The 16,864-nt window shown below is 37.6% G+C and overlaps 2 protein-coding genes across 2 annotated transcripts in view; both read left to right on the top strand.

Annotated features, from left to right (window-relative positions):
- LOC143749307 (uncharacterized) overlaps positions 1–16,864 on the top strand; it is a 115,718-nt gene that overhangs the window by 63,361 nt on the left and 35,493 nt on the right. Inside the window, exons 13-16 of the mRNA XM_077241846.1 lie at positions 13,161–13,204; positions 13,316–13,391; positions 15,171–15,245; positions 16,402–16,621. Of these exons, the coding sequence (XP_077097961.1) occupies positions 13,161–13,204; positions 13,316–13,391; positions 15,171–15,245; positions 16,402–16,621 (415 nt within the window). The remainder of the gene's footprint in view (positions 1–13,160; positions 13,205–13,315; positions 13,392–15,170; positions 15,246–16,401; positions 16,622–16,864) is intronic.
- LOC143749054 (uncharacterized) lies at positions 374–12,566 on the top strand. Its single transcript, XM_077241432.1, has 4 exons — positions 374–692; positions 825–888; positions 7,304–9,760; positions 12,047–12,566. Exons 3-4 carry the CDS (start codon positions 7,369–7,371, stop codon positions 12,094–12,096), a joined length of 2,442 nt encoding a protein of 813 aa, XP_077097547.1. The 5' UTR covers positions 374–692; positions 825–888; positions 7,304–7,368; the 3' UTR covers positions 12,097–12,566.

The raw sequence follows: 16,864 nt of genomic DNA, 5'->3' as shown, positions 1-16,864 counted from the left end.
AAAAATATTAACATCCTCTTATGTTCCACAGGAGAAACTAAGTCATGCAGTTATGACATTAGGATGGGTAAAAAAAACCACACAAAAAAAAACGCCAGTTTCTTTTGTGGGTGAACTAATCCGTAAAGCTTTTTTTTTTTTTGCAAAACTTGCTGCACACATGATGCAACTCATCTCAGCAATTTAGACACAGCAACAAGATGATGTCATAGTGAGAGGAAGATGGGTTGTAGAAGAGATGTGTATAAGCCTCCGCAAGGGGGAGGAAAGGAGAGAGAAACAGATGGACATACAAGTGTAGAGGGAGTAAGGCACAAGTGTGAGGAAGAGAGAGAGAGGGAGGAGGAGAATGGGTGAAAGTGTGTGAACACTCACACACAGCTGAGGGTGAATGTGTTCTTAGCAACAAGCCAGAGGAATGTAGGAGGATGAGACTGGAGAATCAGAGATAGAGGAGTGGAACACTGACACAAATGTGTGCGAAGAAGCAGAAAAGAGAATTGTTTGTATATTTGAATGAATCCTAGTTTGTCAGTAATTGAAATGAGAAGATGACATTGAGGAGCTTGTCAGGACTTTACAGACTTATTTAACTTGGGGTAAAATGGAGAACATCAGCTACTTACGGTGATTTATTTTTCAAGTTAACTTGTTGGATTACTGTGGAAGCTGCCTGGAGCTTTGGAGACTGGGTGGGTTTAGACTCAATCTGTCATTTTCACTCTATTTTTGACATTTATTCTACCCTTGTATCAATCCCTTTTTATGGACTTTGTACATTGGAATCATAATGTGGAGCCCTCTTTTTAATTCCACTCTTTCAGAGAAATGTACTTAATATTGTCCACTTACATCTGTGGTTTAATTGATCGGTACACCTTCAACCTGGTAAGTTGGATGTTTTTTTCTTTCAATATGTTTAAATTTTTAAATTTTATTTTAGTATTTAGAGAAATCAATATATCTTATTGCAAGCTCTTACAACAGTATTTCAGAAAAGGTTTTGCTTTATTATCATCGATATTCTATGGCGCTATATAAAAATTATATTTTTTATAATATTATTAAACAAAGAAACTATTTATTTTATTTTATATAATTCAATTTTATGTATATTTCAATTTAATTATTTCTCTCTGCTTGATATGTTAAGAAGTTTTATGCATTGTATACATATGTTTAAGAAATAATCTAAATAGCTGAACAATTTCCTCTCTTATCTAAGGTGTCATGTGGCTGATACAAGTTTGAGTGTAATTGAGTTCCATGGTTGTACTTTACTATAATTTAGTTATCATCAAGTAATATAGACATTTGAGCTGGCTGGCTGTCTCACTCTCATTTTTGTCTTGCTATTTAGTTGCAGTAACTGGAGCCAACAGGTTGTGATTCCAGCAATATGCTTAGGTTTCATTTTATATGTGTGGCAGATTTAATATTTACTTAGTTTACATGCAAAAAAGTACCCATGTTAAATTCAAAGGTCATGTTGTATGCATTGATTGACAATCTGAGCTCTTCTATCTTGACCTTCTATGAATTTCTGTCTTTTTTTATTTTCTTGAACGAGCTGCTGTGAATACACCAAGTAGGCATGACTTGGTGTATTCACAGAAATGGAGTCCACAAGGAATGGATAATGGTGCCTGTGGCTGTATGTGTAAGTGAGTTCAACATGACCTGTGTGGCCGGCAGCCAGAATAAGCTGCCTGTAAACAGTCAACTGCCTGCCTGGAGACAGGAGAAGGCATTGCTGCTTAACATCACTGAGATTATTGAGTTTGCGGGAAAAGGAGACTTTTAAATATGCACACGTTCTCCCCAAAATTCCTGACTTCTAGCATCTCTGACTAATTCAGACATAATTTCTGACTATTAGCTTCTCAATTGGAGCTGTCTTTTGACAGCATCATCATAAACTTTTGTCTCCTTTGCAGCTAATATCTGACTGACATTTAAAGCAGCAAATCATGAACAATTTTTTTTCTTAGTCCAGGAAGTTGAATAAAGCAAAACTAATCAGATCAGAGCTTGCAGTTGTGTGCACCATTTTGTGCAGTAAGCATCAGACAATATGTAAACAGTCTGTGAACATCCATGGGTGCACACTGTGTCTGATACTAGGCTCCCTGTATTTATTTCCTGTGATGAAGAAAAAAGGCTAGACAAAAAATAACATTGTATCTCTGTGGTAGAAGTTCTTCTCCTCTACCCAACCTGTTGTTGTAAAAAGTGCTTTTCTCTTTGCTTTTCCTTGTTTTTGCTTTGAATTCTTGCAGGAACATTTAGACAAAATAATATGATTTAAAAAAAATCAATATCAAAATAGATAGCTGATTCTTTGTATTAAAGAATAGATCTGCCATGGACACCCTTGACTGCGTGCCATTACTTTTACTTTGATAGATGAATGTCTGGTCATTCCACTTCACTGTCTGGATGAAATGATTGTGAAAAATAGAGAAATAGATTGGGGACAGCAATTTTCTATAGTTGATAGTCATCTTATAGTGCCTCTTGTTGTGATATAGGCTAGTTTTACATTTTAATAAACATTTAAGATTTTCACAATCTGTCTTGAGTACTTCCATTAGTTTGAAGGGAACATTAAAGAGAAAATCAGATTGTCACACAGATTTTAATCTTCTGCGTGTGTGTGCTGTAGAGAGTGCACGTTCTATATGTAGCAAGGTCACACTTGTTTTGTTGTGACAAAAGAGACACATATACTGTATTTGAACAGAAAGCTCAGTGAAAGGGAACATTAATTAAAAGCCTTGCCTGTCCTCACATTGTGATCTTTACCTACAGATAATTATTCTGTTCTGCTTGTAAATATAGTACTGTACATGGATGATGTGAGAAGTGGTGTGCAAAGCTGTGAGTTCGGAGGAAGTTAGATTCCAATTAATATTCCGATTAATCTTGCAGTCATGAAGAAGCTGTTCTGTATTCAGATCTTTAACCCTCTATTGCATGATGTCTCTTCTAGGCAACAAACACATGTTCTTCAGTTTGGCAATAAAATGGTTAATATGCAATCATTTTATTTACAGGTATTGTGCACCATGCAGAGAATGCACATTTTTGCTCTGGATCGCCAATCGAGATTTTTTTCATAATGTAAACTAATTTTAAACGTTAAAACGTTAAATTTAAAACACATTTTTTGTATGCAATGAGAAATTGCTTGAAATGTTTGTTTCCTTGAAGAAACGTTATGTTTAATAATTAATGTTTAATAATTATTTTTTTTATTTCAGTAATTAGATCTGTTTTATGCAAGAAAAGGGGGTAAAATAATGGAATACAAACAAACACTGGAATTTTTTTTTTTTTTTGTCCACGTAGGCCTATGCCTGCAATTTAGGTTTAAGAATAGTAATGTACCCTCTTCTGAACAAAACTGTAGGAGCTGGGTGAAATGACTCTGAAATGTTACTGAATCACTCTGACTGGCACCTCTTTTTTTCCCTTCCCATTTACATTATTTTACCTTAAACATTACTCCCATTTATCTAAAACACTATCCACGTTTAAACATTAGTGTTCAAAGGTGTACTAATCGCTTTCTGAGAAACTGATGATAAGTGGATTGGCGATTACCAAAACATACTTGTAGCCAATCAGCAGTAAGGGGCGTATACTCATTAGTGGGAGGTGCCTGTGTTTGTGTCTTTGTGAATTTGGGGGCGGAGTTACAAAGAGAGGGGTGTGTTCCTTTGGGTAGTAGCTTGTTTTTGTTGGTGATTTCAAATATTTTTTCTCAGAAATCGGTTTGTATACCCTCTGCTTTCTCCTCCCAGCATTCTCTCCTCTTCTATTTGTTCCGTGCCTTTGTCTTCCTTACTGTTAGGTTGACAGAAAATGCATGCATTGAAGATCTTGAGAAAGCACATGCATGCAGAAGGATCTCGCCTTTAGCTCTTATACTTCAGTGATCTCATAAAGCCACATTAGCATGCTTCTCACTGTGCTTATGTGGATCACTCACCCCTGAATGCCCTTACTTACAGTGAAAGACGGAGAGAGTGAGAGCGAGAGGAAGAGGCAAGGTTAAAAAGCGAGACTGAGAGGCATGCAAGGATACTAGTGAAGACTGTGTAAACAGAATGTAACATAAAAATTGTTTGACTATTTAAAACTCATCCAGTTGTTGCTAGTTAGGCAAGTGTGAGAGTACGATGGAGAAAGACTAGGGTATGCATCATGTATGATATAACCCTTGTGCCTTAAATCAAACTCTTAACACCGTGTCTAACACTGTGGTTTAATCACACCAACTCATCTTCTCTCAGCCTCAATCTCCAATCTAACACCACCTCAGCAAAACATACCGGACCGAATACTTATTTGTGGGAGAATGCAAAGTTAAGTTGCTGTCTGTCAAATACTGTAGAATAAACCACATACTGTACAAACTCTCAGAGCAGGGGTGTCAAAATAAGGTGAGAATAACTGACTCTCACTTGAGTCATACCAGCTTAACATCCATGAGTCCCTTTACAGTTCCTGATTGCCTGGTAACTTGTCTCATTAAGTTGATGCTTGAGAGCAGATATCAGTAATGGGAAAGTAAAGAGAAATATAGAGGAATAAACAGAGGAGGTAGTTTTATTCAGGTAATTGCCATTTTATATTGAGACAAATATCTACAGTACTGAGAACCTGAATGCAGGTATAGCAAATGGTTTCCATAGCTACTGTTCCAGTGTTACACGATTTTGCACTAACGTGACTTTTATCTGCTTAATTGACTCTCCGCAAGGGGATGATGAGCCAGAATACCTCTTCACCTCTCCTAAAACTCCAGTTATTTTTATATACTGAAATTGAATGGAATGTTCTAGAATGTGTATTTTGTAGGTTTTTGTATTTCATCCCTGTAAGTATTCATAGCAATTTTTTATTTTGTCATGTTTCATATATTATTATACATAAAGGATGACCATCAGCTATATTCCAAGTGAATATTCATGTGTGATTTGAATGCAACCCTGTTGTAGCCAAACATTGTTTTTATTCCTTTAAGTATTCTGGGGCGCACTTATGTACTCGTATACATGGCATATCATAAAATGTAATATAGAAAAAAAACAGCGTTATGAAAATATGTTGTTCTGTGTTACCATGGAACATTCTTAGCAGGCAGTTAAGTTTCGCAGAAAGTTTATCTTTTGTGCCTATCTGTTGTGTGCTGTTTCTCCAGCAGATAAGCAAAGAAAAAAGAGAATGTTGCATTTTCAGCCTTTGTATATTATTGATAGAACGCAAGTGTTATGTTACTTTATTTCACATACTTCACTCATTTTCTTCAAAAGATAGGTGAATATTTATTTATGTGTGTAGATTTTTGTTCTCAAGGAATGAAGAACAAAGTGATCGTTTTCAGGTGTGTTTCTAGTGGAATATGCTAGCCGTGCCGATAGAGCTGTTAACTATGGAATACTTATTACAGTCACATTTCCACATAATTTAAAGGGCACCTATTATGCAAAATGGTGTTTGAACATAAATGTGTGTTGGCAGTGTGTGAGCAAAACCAACCTAGAATGATAAAAATCCACCCAGTGTTTTTTTTACAATCTCAATAAATCATAAGCACTGTCTCAGAACGAGCTGTTCTAAGATTCGGCTCAATGTGACGTAGAATTGAGCAAGCCCCACCGACATGGTTTGATTGACTCTGTGGTTTTGGCATAGACCCGGCCCTCTGTGATCTGTACACCATCCTCCATTGTTTCAACGACAGCTGGTGTTCTGACGATTTGTGCTGCCTTGTCGAAAATGTCTCCTAAGAAACACAAGTGTTCTGTTGTGGGATGTAATAATGTACATAGTAGTTTTCACTTACTTCCGACATCAGAGCCACTGAAATCGCAGTGGATGGATTTTATTTACGAAGAAAAGGCGCCACTTAAACTTCCATAATACGTTTGTTTGCATGAATCATTTTCTGACTGACTGTTTTGTGAACTAGGGTCAATTCAAAGCAGGTCTTGCTTCAAAGTTAATCCTCAAGTGTGGATCGTTGCCTACTGTTCGCTATCCAACGTCACCTCCAGTAGAAGTAAGTGTATTTTATGATTTTTGAGCAAATAGTCATTTCAGTCGATGTCAGCCAATTCAACAACAAATGCGTCTAAAGTTGTTGTCGTCGTCATAGGATGTCTGTGTATATAATTCAAACCTTGTTTGTATAGTTTGTAACCACACGTTTATAAATATATATATATTTTTAAAGATATTGTATTAAAAACTGTGCATGTTTTCTGTAAAGACATAAAAATTGCTATGTTTATACAAAGGCCAGCACATCGACACGAAGCTGTAGAACGAGGGATATTGTGCAGACAGAAACATCACATAAATGAAATTTCGTTTGTACGTAGCAAACGATATCACAGTATTTGTGTTTGTAGTTTAAAAAAATTGCACCAACGTTATCACAGTTTGTGTGTGTCTGTGTGTGTGTTGCACATTCATAATTGCAAAGGGGGCGTTATTACAACTCTATAAGTACATACATGTATCAAATAACCATTCCGAGACGTCCTGGTCCATTCTCATTTGTGTTTCTTCTGCCGGAGTCTCTTCATCATCTGGGTCTGATTCAAACATGTACGGCTGAATGCCATACAAAACAGCGGGTCTGTCATTCTCAGCCATTCTGCTTCTACCGACTGTTCATTGCCATAGGAATGCAAGTTACGCCCTCATTCAAAGGCTGGGTGGGGATATGCAGCTCATTTACATTTTAAGGTGGTACACACCAAAACAGCTCTTTTTAAAACAGGCCCCAAAAATGAAATTTTCAAATGGTTATAATAAATTAACTGTGGGGTATTTTGTTCTGAAACTAGACACAAATACATTCTGGGGACACCCGAGACCAATATTACATCTTGTAAAAAGAGGCATAATAGGTGCCCTTTAAATGTGGTATTTGCACCAGATAATGTGAAAATTGATGATTGGACAGTTTCAGTGTGTGCTGCTATTGATCAAACTGTGCTCTAAGCTTTGAGAGACTCATAATGGATATGCAGATGATAAATTCTTTTTACTGTTGAATTCTGGGATTACTTTGTGGTGTTGCAAATCCATGACTACTTTGACAAGGGAGGAAATGAACTATGAATTAAACATAAGACAAAGTACCAAATGTATAAACAATCATTTGCGTTACTTAATCGAATTGGTAAATTTGCACTGGTTTGATTCTTTTAAATGTCCTTTTCCCCCTTAGTCTTGGACCAAGTCCTGCTTAAATTGATTGACAATCTCTCACTTGTATCATCAGATGCTGTATTTCAAGCCTGAGTAATGTGATTCAGCTCCACAGCACAGAAGAAGGCAGGGGAAGTGATGTTCTCCCGCAACCGCTGCAATGGACAGGATGGCACGGGCGTCCCTCAGTATCCCCGACCCAAAAAAAAAAATTCATTGCCAAAGAGGAGGCAGCCTAATCCCAGAGTTGCTTTGGTGTTGCGTGGGAAAATTAATCGTTTCTTGCAGGGATCTGCAGATCATACTGTCCAGCCTTCTGGTCTTTACTATGCTGGAATTGAAGAAGAGGATGAAGAGGGTGAAGATGATGTTGAAACGTTACAGAACTACTACAGGAGAGGATTAGCTTCGGTAGAGGATTGCTGCTCGCCTCAGGTGCCAAATGGACATGGGTTGGGAGAAGTTTCTGAGGCACCTTGCGTAGGGGAAGTGGAACTAAATCGAGAAGGAGGCATCAGGATTCCTTGCACTTTGCAGCACAACAGTAATTTGGCAGTGGTTAAAAACCAAATGTCGCAAGATCTAAATGGGACTGAGTATTCTTCTGGTAGAACACTTGATGGTGAGCCTAAAAGACAGGCAGAAACTCTGCTGTGCAGGTTTAATATGACAGTGCAGGATGAAGTTGTGAAGGGGAATAATGAGGACTATCAAGAGGAAGAATCGAGTGCTATCGTTGAACACATACTAAAGGAATTGCAAGGGATCAACAAAATACAAGAGGAGATTTCAGACTTGAGGGAGTACTTGTCATCTGTTCGTGGTTCTGTTGAGGAGGTTACTAGCTGTGTAGATGCCGTTTTAATGGAGATTGAATGCATGCGGTCTGGAAAAAAATCTGGTGTGGAGACTTGGCCAGGGGCAATGGGTGGCACTGAAGGTCCCTCCCACCATCACAAATCAAGTAAAACTGTTAGTATAGGCTTCAATAAGCCTTACGCTGTTGAATCCTCAAGTAGCTGTGGTGATATACCCCCGCAATATCAAGTTTTTGATGGGAAACACAAAGAGGTGCCACAACAATTAACTTTCACTAGTGCCAAGGCTTTAAACCACAATGAACACCATTCATTTACACAAGAAGCATCTGATCAAAGGTCAGATGTTTCTCAAGGTGCATGGAGAAGGAAGCTTAGCTTTGGTTTCCTTGAGCGCCAGTATGGACAGGACTGTCCAAGCACCAGTTCTCCATCTTCGGGTCAGAGTTCCAAGTCTGAGTCTGATCCAGAAAGACCCACCTCTGGACAGGGCAATGCAGGGTGTGAATGTCAGACCTGGAACCCAGTGGCTTTAAAACACAGTGGGAGTGGAGAGATTGGATTAAGCGAAGATGATTCTTGCTCCAGACAAGGCAGTTTTGAAGAGGCAGAGTGCTGCACAGGTGAGCTAAACCGCTGGGACCTATCAAGAGCTGTACATACTTGTACAATGGGCACCTCAGATCAAATATCCATAGTATCTGGTAAACACTACAACTCTCCTGCTAGTACATGCAGTAGAGAGGATTGGAAGAAGTATGATGCAGAAATGCTCCATGAAGAACCTGGTTTGGGCTCCCATAATTGCAAAGGAGATGGTGAATGTCCTCAGTGTTCTATGTATCAGAATGACATTTATCATGTATTTTCCTCTGAAAATTGCCTTCCATTTAAAAGTGAGCCAATAGAAAGTGTGATTGTTGAGCCATCCAGGAGCCTTCTAAATGAATTTACATCATTATGTAATCAAAATGCCCCTGATTGGAAGCCTGACTCTGCTGATGACAGTAATGTGACATTAAATGTAAAAAAGTTTGGTCGAGCAGTTCTTGACTTCAAAACTGCCTTACGTGGAGCTCTGAAGAAGATGGATGGAACTAGTGCTACTTTGCCAGGAGAAAAGATTGAAGTCAATTTACCGATCTCTCTGTGTGGGAAGAAACAAGGAATGATGGTGACTGGAACACCAAATTTAGAGATGCCTCATATAGAGATGGGGACTCCACAAACAGAAACCAGCTATTCTGAGCGGCCTCAAGCCATCAGTACTGAGAAAGGCTTCACCGAGATACCTCAATGCATCCCCACCAAAGCAAAACTTGAATCACCTCCTTACCAGCATAATATTGAAGATTCAGAACATCCAAATTCTCCAGGGTTGGACTCATCCACCAGTAATGCATCAGATGCTACATATGGACATCAGACCAGTGCTCATTTAACACATTGCTTCTCTACAGAGATTATCCGAGACTCTTTTTCCACTGAGGAACGAGCAGTTGAAGAGGAGCAGAGAACACTAATGGGGGAAACGAAGCCTCCCACCGAGTCCTTCACAGAAGGAGGTAGTGAAGCAGAGCTTAATCAGCGGGATGCACGCCGTCTGAAGTGCCTCAGGACTTTCCAGCAGATTCTGAGGGAGAAGAGAGAGTCCAGAAGACAACTCAGTGTAGTGACCATGTTAGCATTTTCTGAAGATAATTTGAACCCAGGTATATTTTAACTTCATGCCTTTTACTTCATATTCATTGTTCTGTTTTATTGGGATTTGTTATAAGTTTCTGGCCAAAGTTTAAAAAATTTTGTGTTTCTGTGAACTCTGTCATGAAATTCCTTGTCAGAAATGTAAAGTAAATAATTCCGATGACCATGGCTGTGCACATAAAACGTGTCTCACAAATTGTGTGCAATATTTAAATGATACTCTTTTTTTCCTTTTTTTTCTGTAAAATATTAAATTTCATCAGAAACTGCTGATTCTTGTAGCCAATGGTCCTTTTCTGCAGATACAGTGAGGAGAGCAAGTATTTGAACACCATGCTATTTTGCAAGTTCTCCCACTTGGAAATCATGGAGGGGTCTGAAATTGTCATCGTAGGTCCATGTCCACTGTGAGAGACATAATCTAAAAAAAAAATACAGAAATCACAATATATGATTTTTTAACTATTTATTTGTATGATACAGCTGCAAATAAGTATTTGAACACCTGTCTATCAGCTAGAATTCTGACCCTCAAAGACCTGTTAGTCTGCCTTTAAAATGTCCACCTCCACTCCATTTATTATCCTAAATTAGATGCACCTGTTTGAGGTCGTTAGCTGATTAAAGACACATGTCCACCCCATACAATCAGTAAGAATCCAACTACTAACATGGCTAAGCTGTCCAAAGACACTAGAGACAAAATTGTACACCTCCACAAGGCTGGAAAGGGCCATGTGGAAATTGACAAGCAGCTTGGTGAAAAAAGGTCCACTGTTGGAGCAATCATTAGAAAATGGAAGAAGCTAAACATGACTGTCAATCTCCCTCGGACTGGGGCTCCATGCAAGATCTCACCTCGTGGGGTCTCAATGATCCTAAGAAAGGTGAGAAATCAGCCCAGAACTACACGGGAGGAGCTGGTCAATGACCTGAAAAGACCTGGGATCACCGTTTCCAAGGTTATTGTTGGTAATACACTAAGACGTCATGGTTTGAAATCATGCATGGCACGGAAGGTTCCCCTGCTTAAACCAGCACATGTCAAGTCCCGTCTTAAGTTTGCAAATGACCATTGGGATGATCCAGAGGAGTCATGTGAGAAAGTCTTGCGGTCAGATGAGACCAAAATAGAACTTTTTGGTCATAATTCCACTTGCCGTGTTTGGAGGAAGAAGAATGATGAGTACTATCCCAAGAACACCATTCCTACTGTGAAGCATGGGGGTGGTAGCATCATGCTTTTGGGGTGTTTTTCTGCACATGGGACAGGGCGTCTGCACTGTATTAAGGAGAGGATGACCGGGGCCATGTATTGCGAGATTTTGGGGAACAACCTCCTTCCCTCAGTTAGAGCATTGAAGATGGGTCGAGGCTGGGTCCTCCAACATGACAATGACCCGAAGCACACAGCCAGGATAACCAAGGAGTGGCTCTTTAAGAAGCATATCAAGGTTCTTGCGTGGCCTAGCCAGTCTCCAGACCTAAACCCAATAGAGAATCTTTGGAGGGAGCTCAAACTCCGGGTTTCTCAGCGACAGCCCAGAAACCTGACTGATCTAGAGAAGATCTGTGTGGAGGAGTGGGCCAAAATCCCTCCTGCAGTGTGTGCAAACCTGGTGAAAAACTACAGGAAACGTTTGACCTCTGTAATTGCAAAACAAAGGCTACTGTACCAAATATTAACATTGATTTTCTCAGGTGTTCAAATACTTATTTGCAGCTGTATCATACAAATAAATAGTAAAAAAATCATACATTGTGATATCTGGGTTTTTTTTTTTTAGATTATGTCTCTCACAGTGGACATGCACCTACGATGACAATTTCAGACCCCTCCATGATTTCTAAGTGGGACAACTTACAAAATAGCAGGGTGTTCAAATACTTATTTTCCTCACTGTATATTAGCAAGCGCCCTTCTGGGTGTTACACTAGTCTTGTTCCCCAGGTCCAAACAAACTAATTACACTCATTGAACTGAAATGAAAACAAATCTGACGTGAAAGCAGAGACCAGGGAAAATTTAGGAGCCGTTATAAAATAATAAAACATCTCAATAAAACTTTCATGAACTGTCTAGATTAATTGCAAAATCACTACAGTTATGCAGTTCATATTCCCTGTCCATATTTATAAATAAACAAGGTTATTAAACTCCCTGTCTGCAGATATAAATATGTTCTTGGACAAGAAGTTTATATACTTTATAATATTGTCTAGTTAAAGAGTTCTGTCTGGTTCTGGCTAACAATAATGTGATAGCTTGATGTGCTATTTGTTGTTATTTTCAGATGGAAGCCAGGATGAAGATCAGGTTATATCTTTTTCACATTTTTTATGAAGTGCCGTGATGTTTTATGTTTGCAGTGCTAAAGATAAATAATGTTGTTTAAAGGTATTTAATGTGCATGGTGATAACAGACTAATTTGTGTATTTACTGCATTGTATTAAATTACTTATCTGTTTTTTTTATTTTGTTTAAATCATGCCTTGTTCTCACTGTAAGCTATGCTGCATTGTAAACATTACACACGTATAGACTGTGTTATTGATTGTAGCTCATTAAAGTATCCCCCCCGGTTACACCATATAAAATAGAAACTGTGAGGGCAGATACATTTAAGGCCTATTGCTAGAGTTGCTGAGTCAGAGTTTTATAGCAATGGTTTTCTTCCTTCAACCCTTTTGTTTTGAGGGGGTTGGCATTAGGGATGGGTTTGTGTAAGGAATTGAATGATTCTGTTGCAACTACATCAACAATTCTTGGTATTTTTGAAGAAGAAATGTTTATAAATAAGAAATAAAATTAATTTAGTGCACTTGTAGCCTGTTGCCAAATGATGAGTTGAGATAAAATGGTGTTTACATTTTTTATTATAGCACAGAGGTGGTATGAATGCCATTCAATAATTTGTCCTAATTTTATATTACATAAAATTATTTAATTTTATCAAATTAATTTTGCTAACATATATTTTATTTTATTCATTTAATTTATGTTACAAATTTTGGTATGATTACTTTTAATTTTTATTTGCAAGATAAGTCTGGATCTTTCTGTATTTTATCTTGCATCAAAAGCAAAAGTACATTTCTCTGTTAGATATACAGTATTATACTATCATGTGTTTTGAAAGTCAATTCAATTTTGATTTTCTGATAGGAATTTTGCATTAGAGATTTTTGAGAACTTGCATGTCTCGTCCTGTCTTGACTCGAATTTGTCTCATGACTGTAAAATTCTGGTAGTCACGAATATAGTGGTGAAATTCAATCAACCAAACAGCAGGGCTTTCACTATTCCCTTTTCTGCCTGTTTCCCATGTGCTGTTTTTGTTGCCTATATGTGAAGCTTTAACATTTTATATTTGTTTTAATACATGACAATATGATCAACCTTTCAGAATATCAATGGCGACCATAACAAACATCCATGGGCCAAATCTGGGTATGAACTCTTGCTCATTTTCTTTCACTGTTCGAACCATATTGTTGTTTAGCTTTTCTTCAACAAATTTTTATCTTCCATTACTGGAATATCCATATTTTTTATTTTCAGGGGAGGTGGAATATTTGGCATTGACAGCATGCCTGACCTTAGGAAGAGAAAGCCTATCCCCTTGGTTAGCGAAGTGGTGAGTGATTTAATTTTTATTGTTATTTTCCACAGATCCATATTGAAACAACATTCTGCCGCATTGTTTACTAATTTTTCCCTCTCTATTCGGTATATACAGATTTGGCTTATTGCAATCTAACTCTTTTAAATCTCTTATCTAACCTAACCTTACTACTTGAAAATTTTTAACTGAATTCTGATCATCTTTTGCCATTTTTCTTAATGCTTTCCTTCACTACTAGGCCATGGTAAGTAAACCTTTTCTATTAAGAATGCTTCACAATTTAAGGTTTACATTTTTCAGCTTTTACTCAAAGCAGACTTAAAAACAACATTCAGGCATATGTTTACATTATTTTAGGTTTAGAATGTTATTTTTGCTATATAGCTATTTATTGCGTCCTAGTCAGACATGATGTGATTCCAGTGACACGCAATTTGTCTGTGCACACTGAAGGCAAAGTGTTGCAAAGGTGAAAAAATATAATTTTAAACTTCAGATTGTCAAAAAATGTTGTTTCATTTTCAGTGTGTGATGCCATCACCTTTGATTTGCCGCTCAACTCGTGATTGAAATGAGCAGTATACTATATCACCAGTGAATGAGCGCATAACATCCTGTCTCACAAGTGTTGATTTTACAAGTGGTCTGTTTTTGATTATAATAGATTTTGGCATCCATGTACATGTGTCAATGTAAACTTGTAATTGAATGTCTTCTCTTCACCCTTGAAGAGGGACATCATATGTGACTGGTGCATTAAAAACCAGGCGAGTGTGCATACTTTTGAGGAGTATTTGAAGAGTTTGTCTTCTCCAGTTCACTGACATGTCCGTGAGTCACAAATTGGGGACTTTCATCAATCAGTCTTTGTTGCTACACTATCAAATTGAAACCCACACAGATACATTTGAAATGCTGCAGAGGGGAGAAAAAAGAATAAATGCAAAATAAAAACAGGCTTGATCTGAAGCTTTTGACATGCACAACAGTTTTCATGGCAACGAAGGCTTCTTTTCTTGTAAAGGGTGATTAAGATGAATATAAACAAAGGTTATTGCACAACTCTGGAATACTTGATTCTGATTACAATTTACATGTTCCAGACCAATGATAAATAAGGAGAAAAATTATTATTTTTGTATTATTTTGCATTTTTATGACATGGAGATGCCATTTTCTCCTAGCAATGCAGTATTGATCCTTGTATCTAGCTTTCAAGCCTTTTTAATTGACTGAACCTCAGCTATGACTTGCCAGCCCCCTCACTCATCATGTACCACTCACGGTTGACCAGCTGAGCAATTGATGGCCAGGGAAAATATAAAGCCAGCCATTTGCTTGTGTTGAATCACTATCATTAGCTATGAGAGGCTAAATTGTGCTCTTATGGAAAATCAATCTTTGGAGTATTTGTCTGCCTTTAGCTATGAAACAATCATTGATAGTTTTTTCAGCATGTTGTATTGACAGTATTTATAGGCTGTTTTTTGTGGTTGTTGTTGGTACTATTCTTTATTATTGTATTTAGTCATTTAAGAAGTTAGAAATTAAATGCTGAACGCTTCTTAAGTAGGCTAGATATGGCGCCCTTAATGGGTGAATAGTGTTTAGCATATTAATGGGAATGTAGTATACACAGGCATGAACTAACATTTACCAGATGTTTAAGGAAAAAGAATAGACAATTTTGCTAATCCTATCAGGGGAGCACAAATAAAGTCATAGAACCATAATGCTATAGTGAGTACTACTATTAATAATTCATATTCAACCATTGTTCCCCTCTCTCAGTCTCTGGTACAGTCCAGGAAAGCTGGGATCTCGCGCGCATTATCTGCGCGCTCTTCAGTGAAGGATGAAGAACTGGTAAGACCTGCAAATACACAAACATCAGTCATCTATCTGCTTCTCTCTTTTTTAAATTGCTTCTCTCAACCCAATTGTTAAAGTTGCAATGAAACGGAAGTATTGACAGATCTTTTCTTCTGTATTGTGTGAAAAGTGAAAAAAATAAGTGTTCTATCTATTGATTGTTGATTGGGTGCCAGTAGATCTAATTGACCGCTTAATTTAGATTGTGAGAAAGGGGCGGGGTTTAAGCAGACTAAATGAATGCAAAGGTCCTTCAAAAAATAAGTCAAAAAATAACTATGTATGGATGTATCATTTAATTTACAATAAGACCAGTAAACATGTATTTTCACACCATTTATGATCAATACCATGCACATATTTCATAACCAATAACAATGTAATGAGTTTGAATATGACAAAGATTTTCAGTAAATATTTATTTAATTTGTAGCATGTGTCTTTAAAAGTTCCCAGCAGAATGTTTTTTTTTTAAATTTCTTTGGTGCTGTCTGATATGGAATAAAGAACTAAAATAAATAATATGTCTTCAGCAGACCTGTAGTCTTTCAGAAGTAATATACAGAATCACACCAGCCATTTGTATAACTATTACATTAATGGTTTTTCTCTTTTTATGCCATTTTTAGAGCTAGACAGCATCTGTCCCCTTTCACTTTCATTGTATGGCATTGTGTTTTTCATTGTGTGGTTTGGAATGACACAAGGGTCATAATGATAACGGAGTAATTGTTGACATAATTAAAATGCTCTAGTTTTCATTTCTAGTTTAATTTTTTTTAGTCTTATATCAAAATTTAAAGTTACCCATCAGATGCTTCGAATTGATGAATGTTTGTGTGGGTGTACACCTACACCTTATGTAGAGAAAGATGTGTGATGTGGCTCTCAATTGGTCATCGCTTTGACACCTGTCTGCCCACTTCCATATCTACACCTACACCAATATTTATAAAGCATATCTTGGGCTCTTACACTTACCTGCTATTTTTCCCCATTTTCTGTTTGAACCATTCTTAACAGCTTCCTCTCTTTTCATTTCAACACATCCCACATTTGAGCTGGGCTTTGTTTTGAAATGTCATCATCAGGATTGCGTCTAGGGCCCATTTCTGCAGACACCATTTTCAGTTTCTTTCTCTCTCTGTAGAAGAATCACGTGTACAAGAAGACCCTCCAGGCTCTGATTTACCCTATTTCTTGCACGACACCCCATAACTTTGAAGTGTGGACCGCCACCACGCCCACCTACTGTTATGAGTGCGAGGGTTTGTTGTGGGGTATCGCGCGGCAGGGCATGCGCTGCTCAGAGTGCGGAGTCAAATGTCACGAAAAATGCCAGGAGCTTCTCAACGCAGACTGTTTGCAGAGTGAGTCACTAACCAAATACAGAAAAACAAGCAACAACAAAAAAAACTACTTGAATGTTCATTACAGTTAGTAGATTATGTATTTGTATTATTTCTTTTCACTATTCCTTGAATGTTACATCTGTGCCATTGATGGATGCTTTTTAATAAAAGTAACCAACTGATCGGGCAGAAAGCTTGTAAAAATGAGTAAGAAATAAGATTATACACTAATGCTCAATTATACAATTCATGAAAAATATA

The sequence above is a fragment of the Siphateles boraxobius genome, unplaced genomic scaffold (genome assembly GCF_051911475.1).
Source record: "Siphateles boraxobius isolate OS27281-9 unplaced genomic scaffold, OSU_SipBor_1 24, whole genome shotgun sequence".
Lineage (NCBI taxonomy): Eukaryota > Metazoa > Chordata > Actinopteri > Cypriniformes > Leuciscidae > Siphateles > Siphateles boraxobius.
Note: the sequence above shows the minus strand (reverse complement) of the source record. Positions and strands in the feature narration are given on the sequence as shown.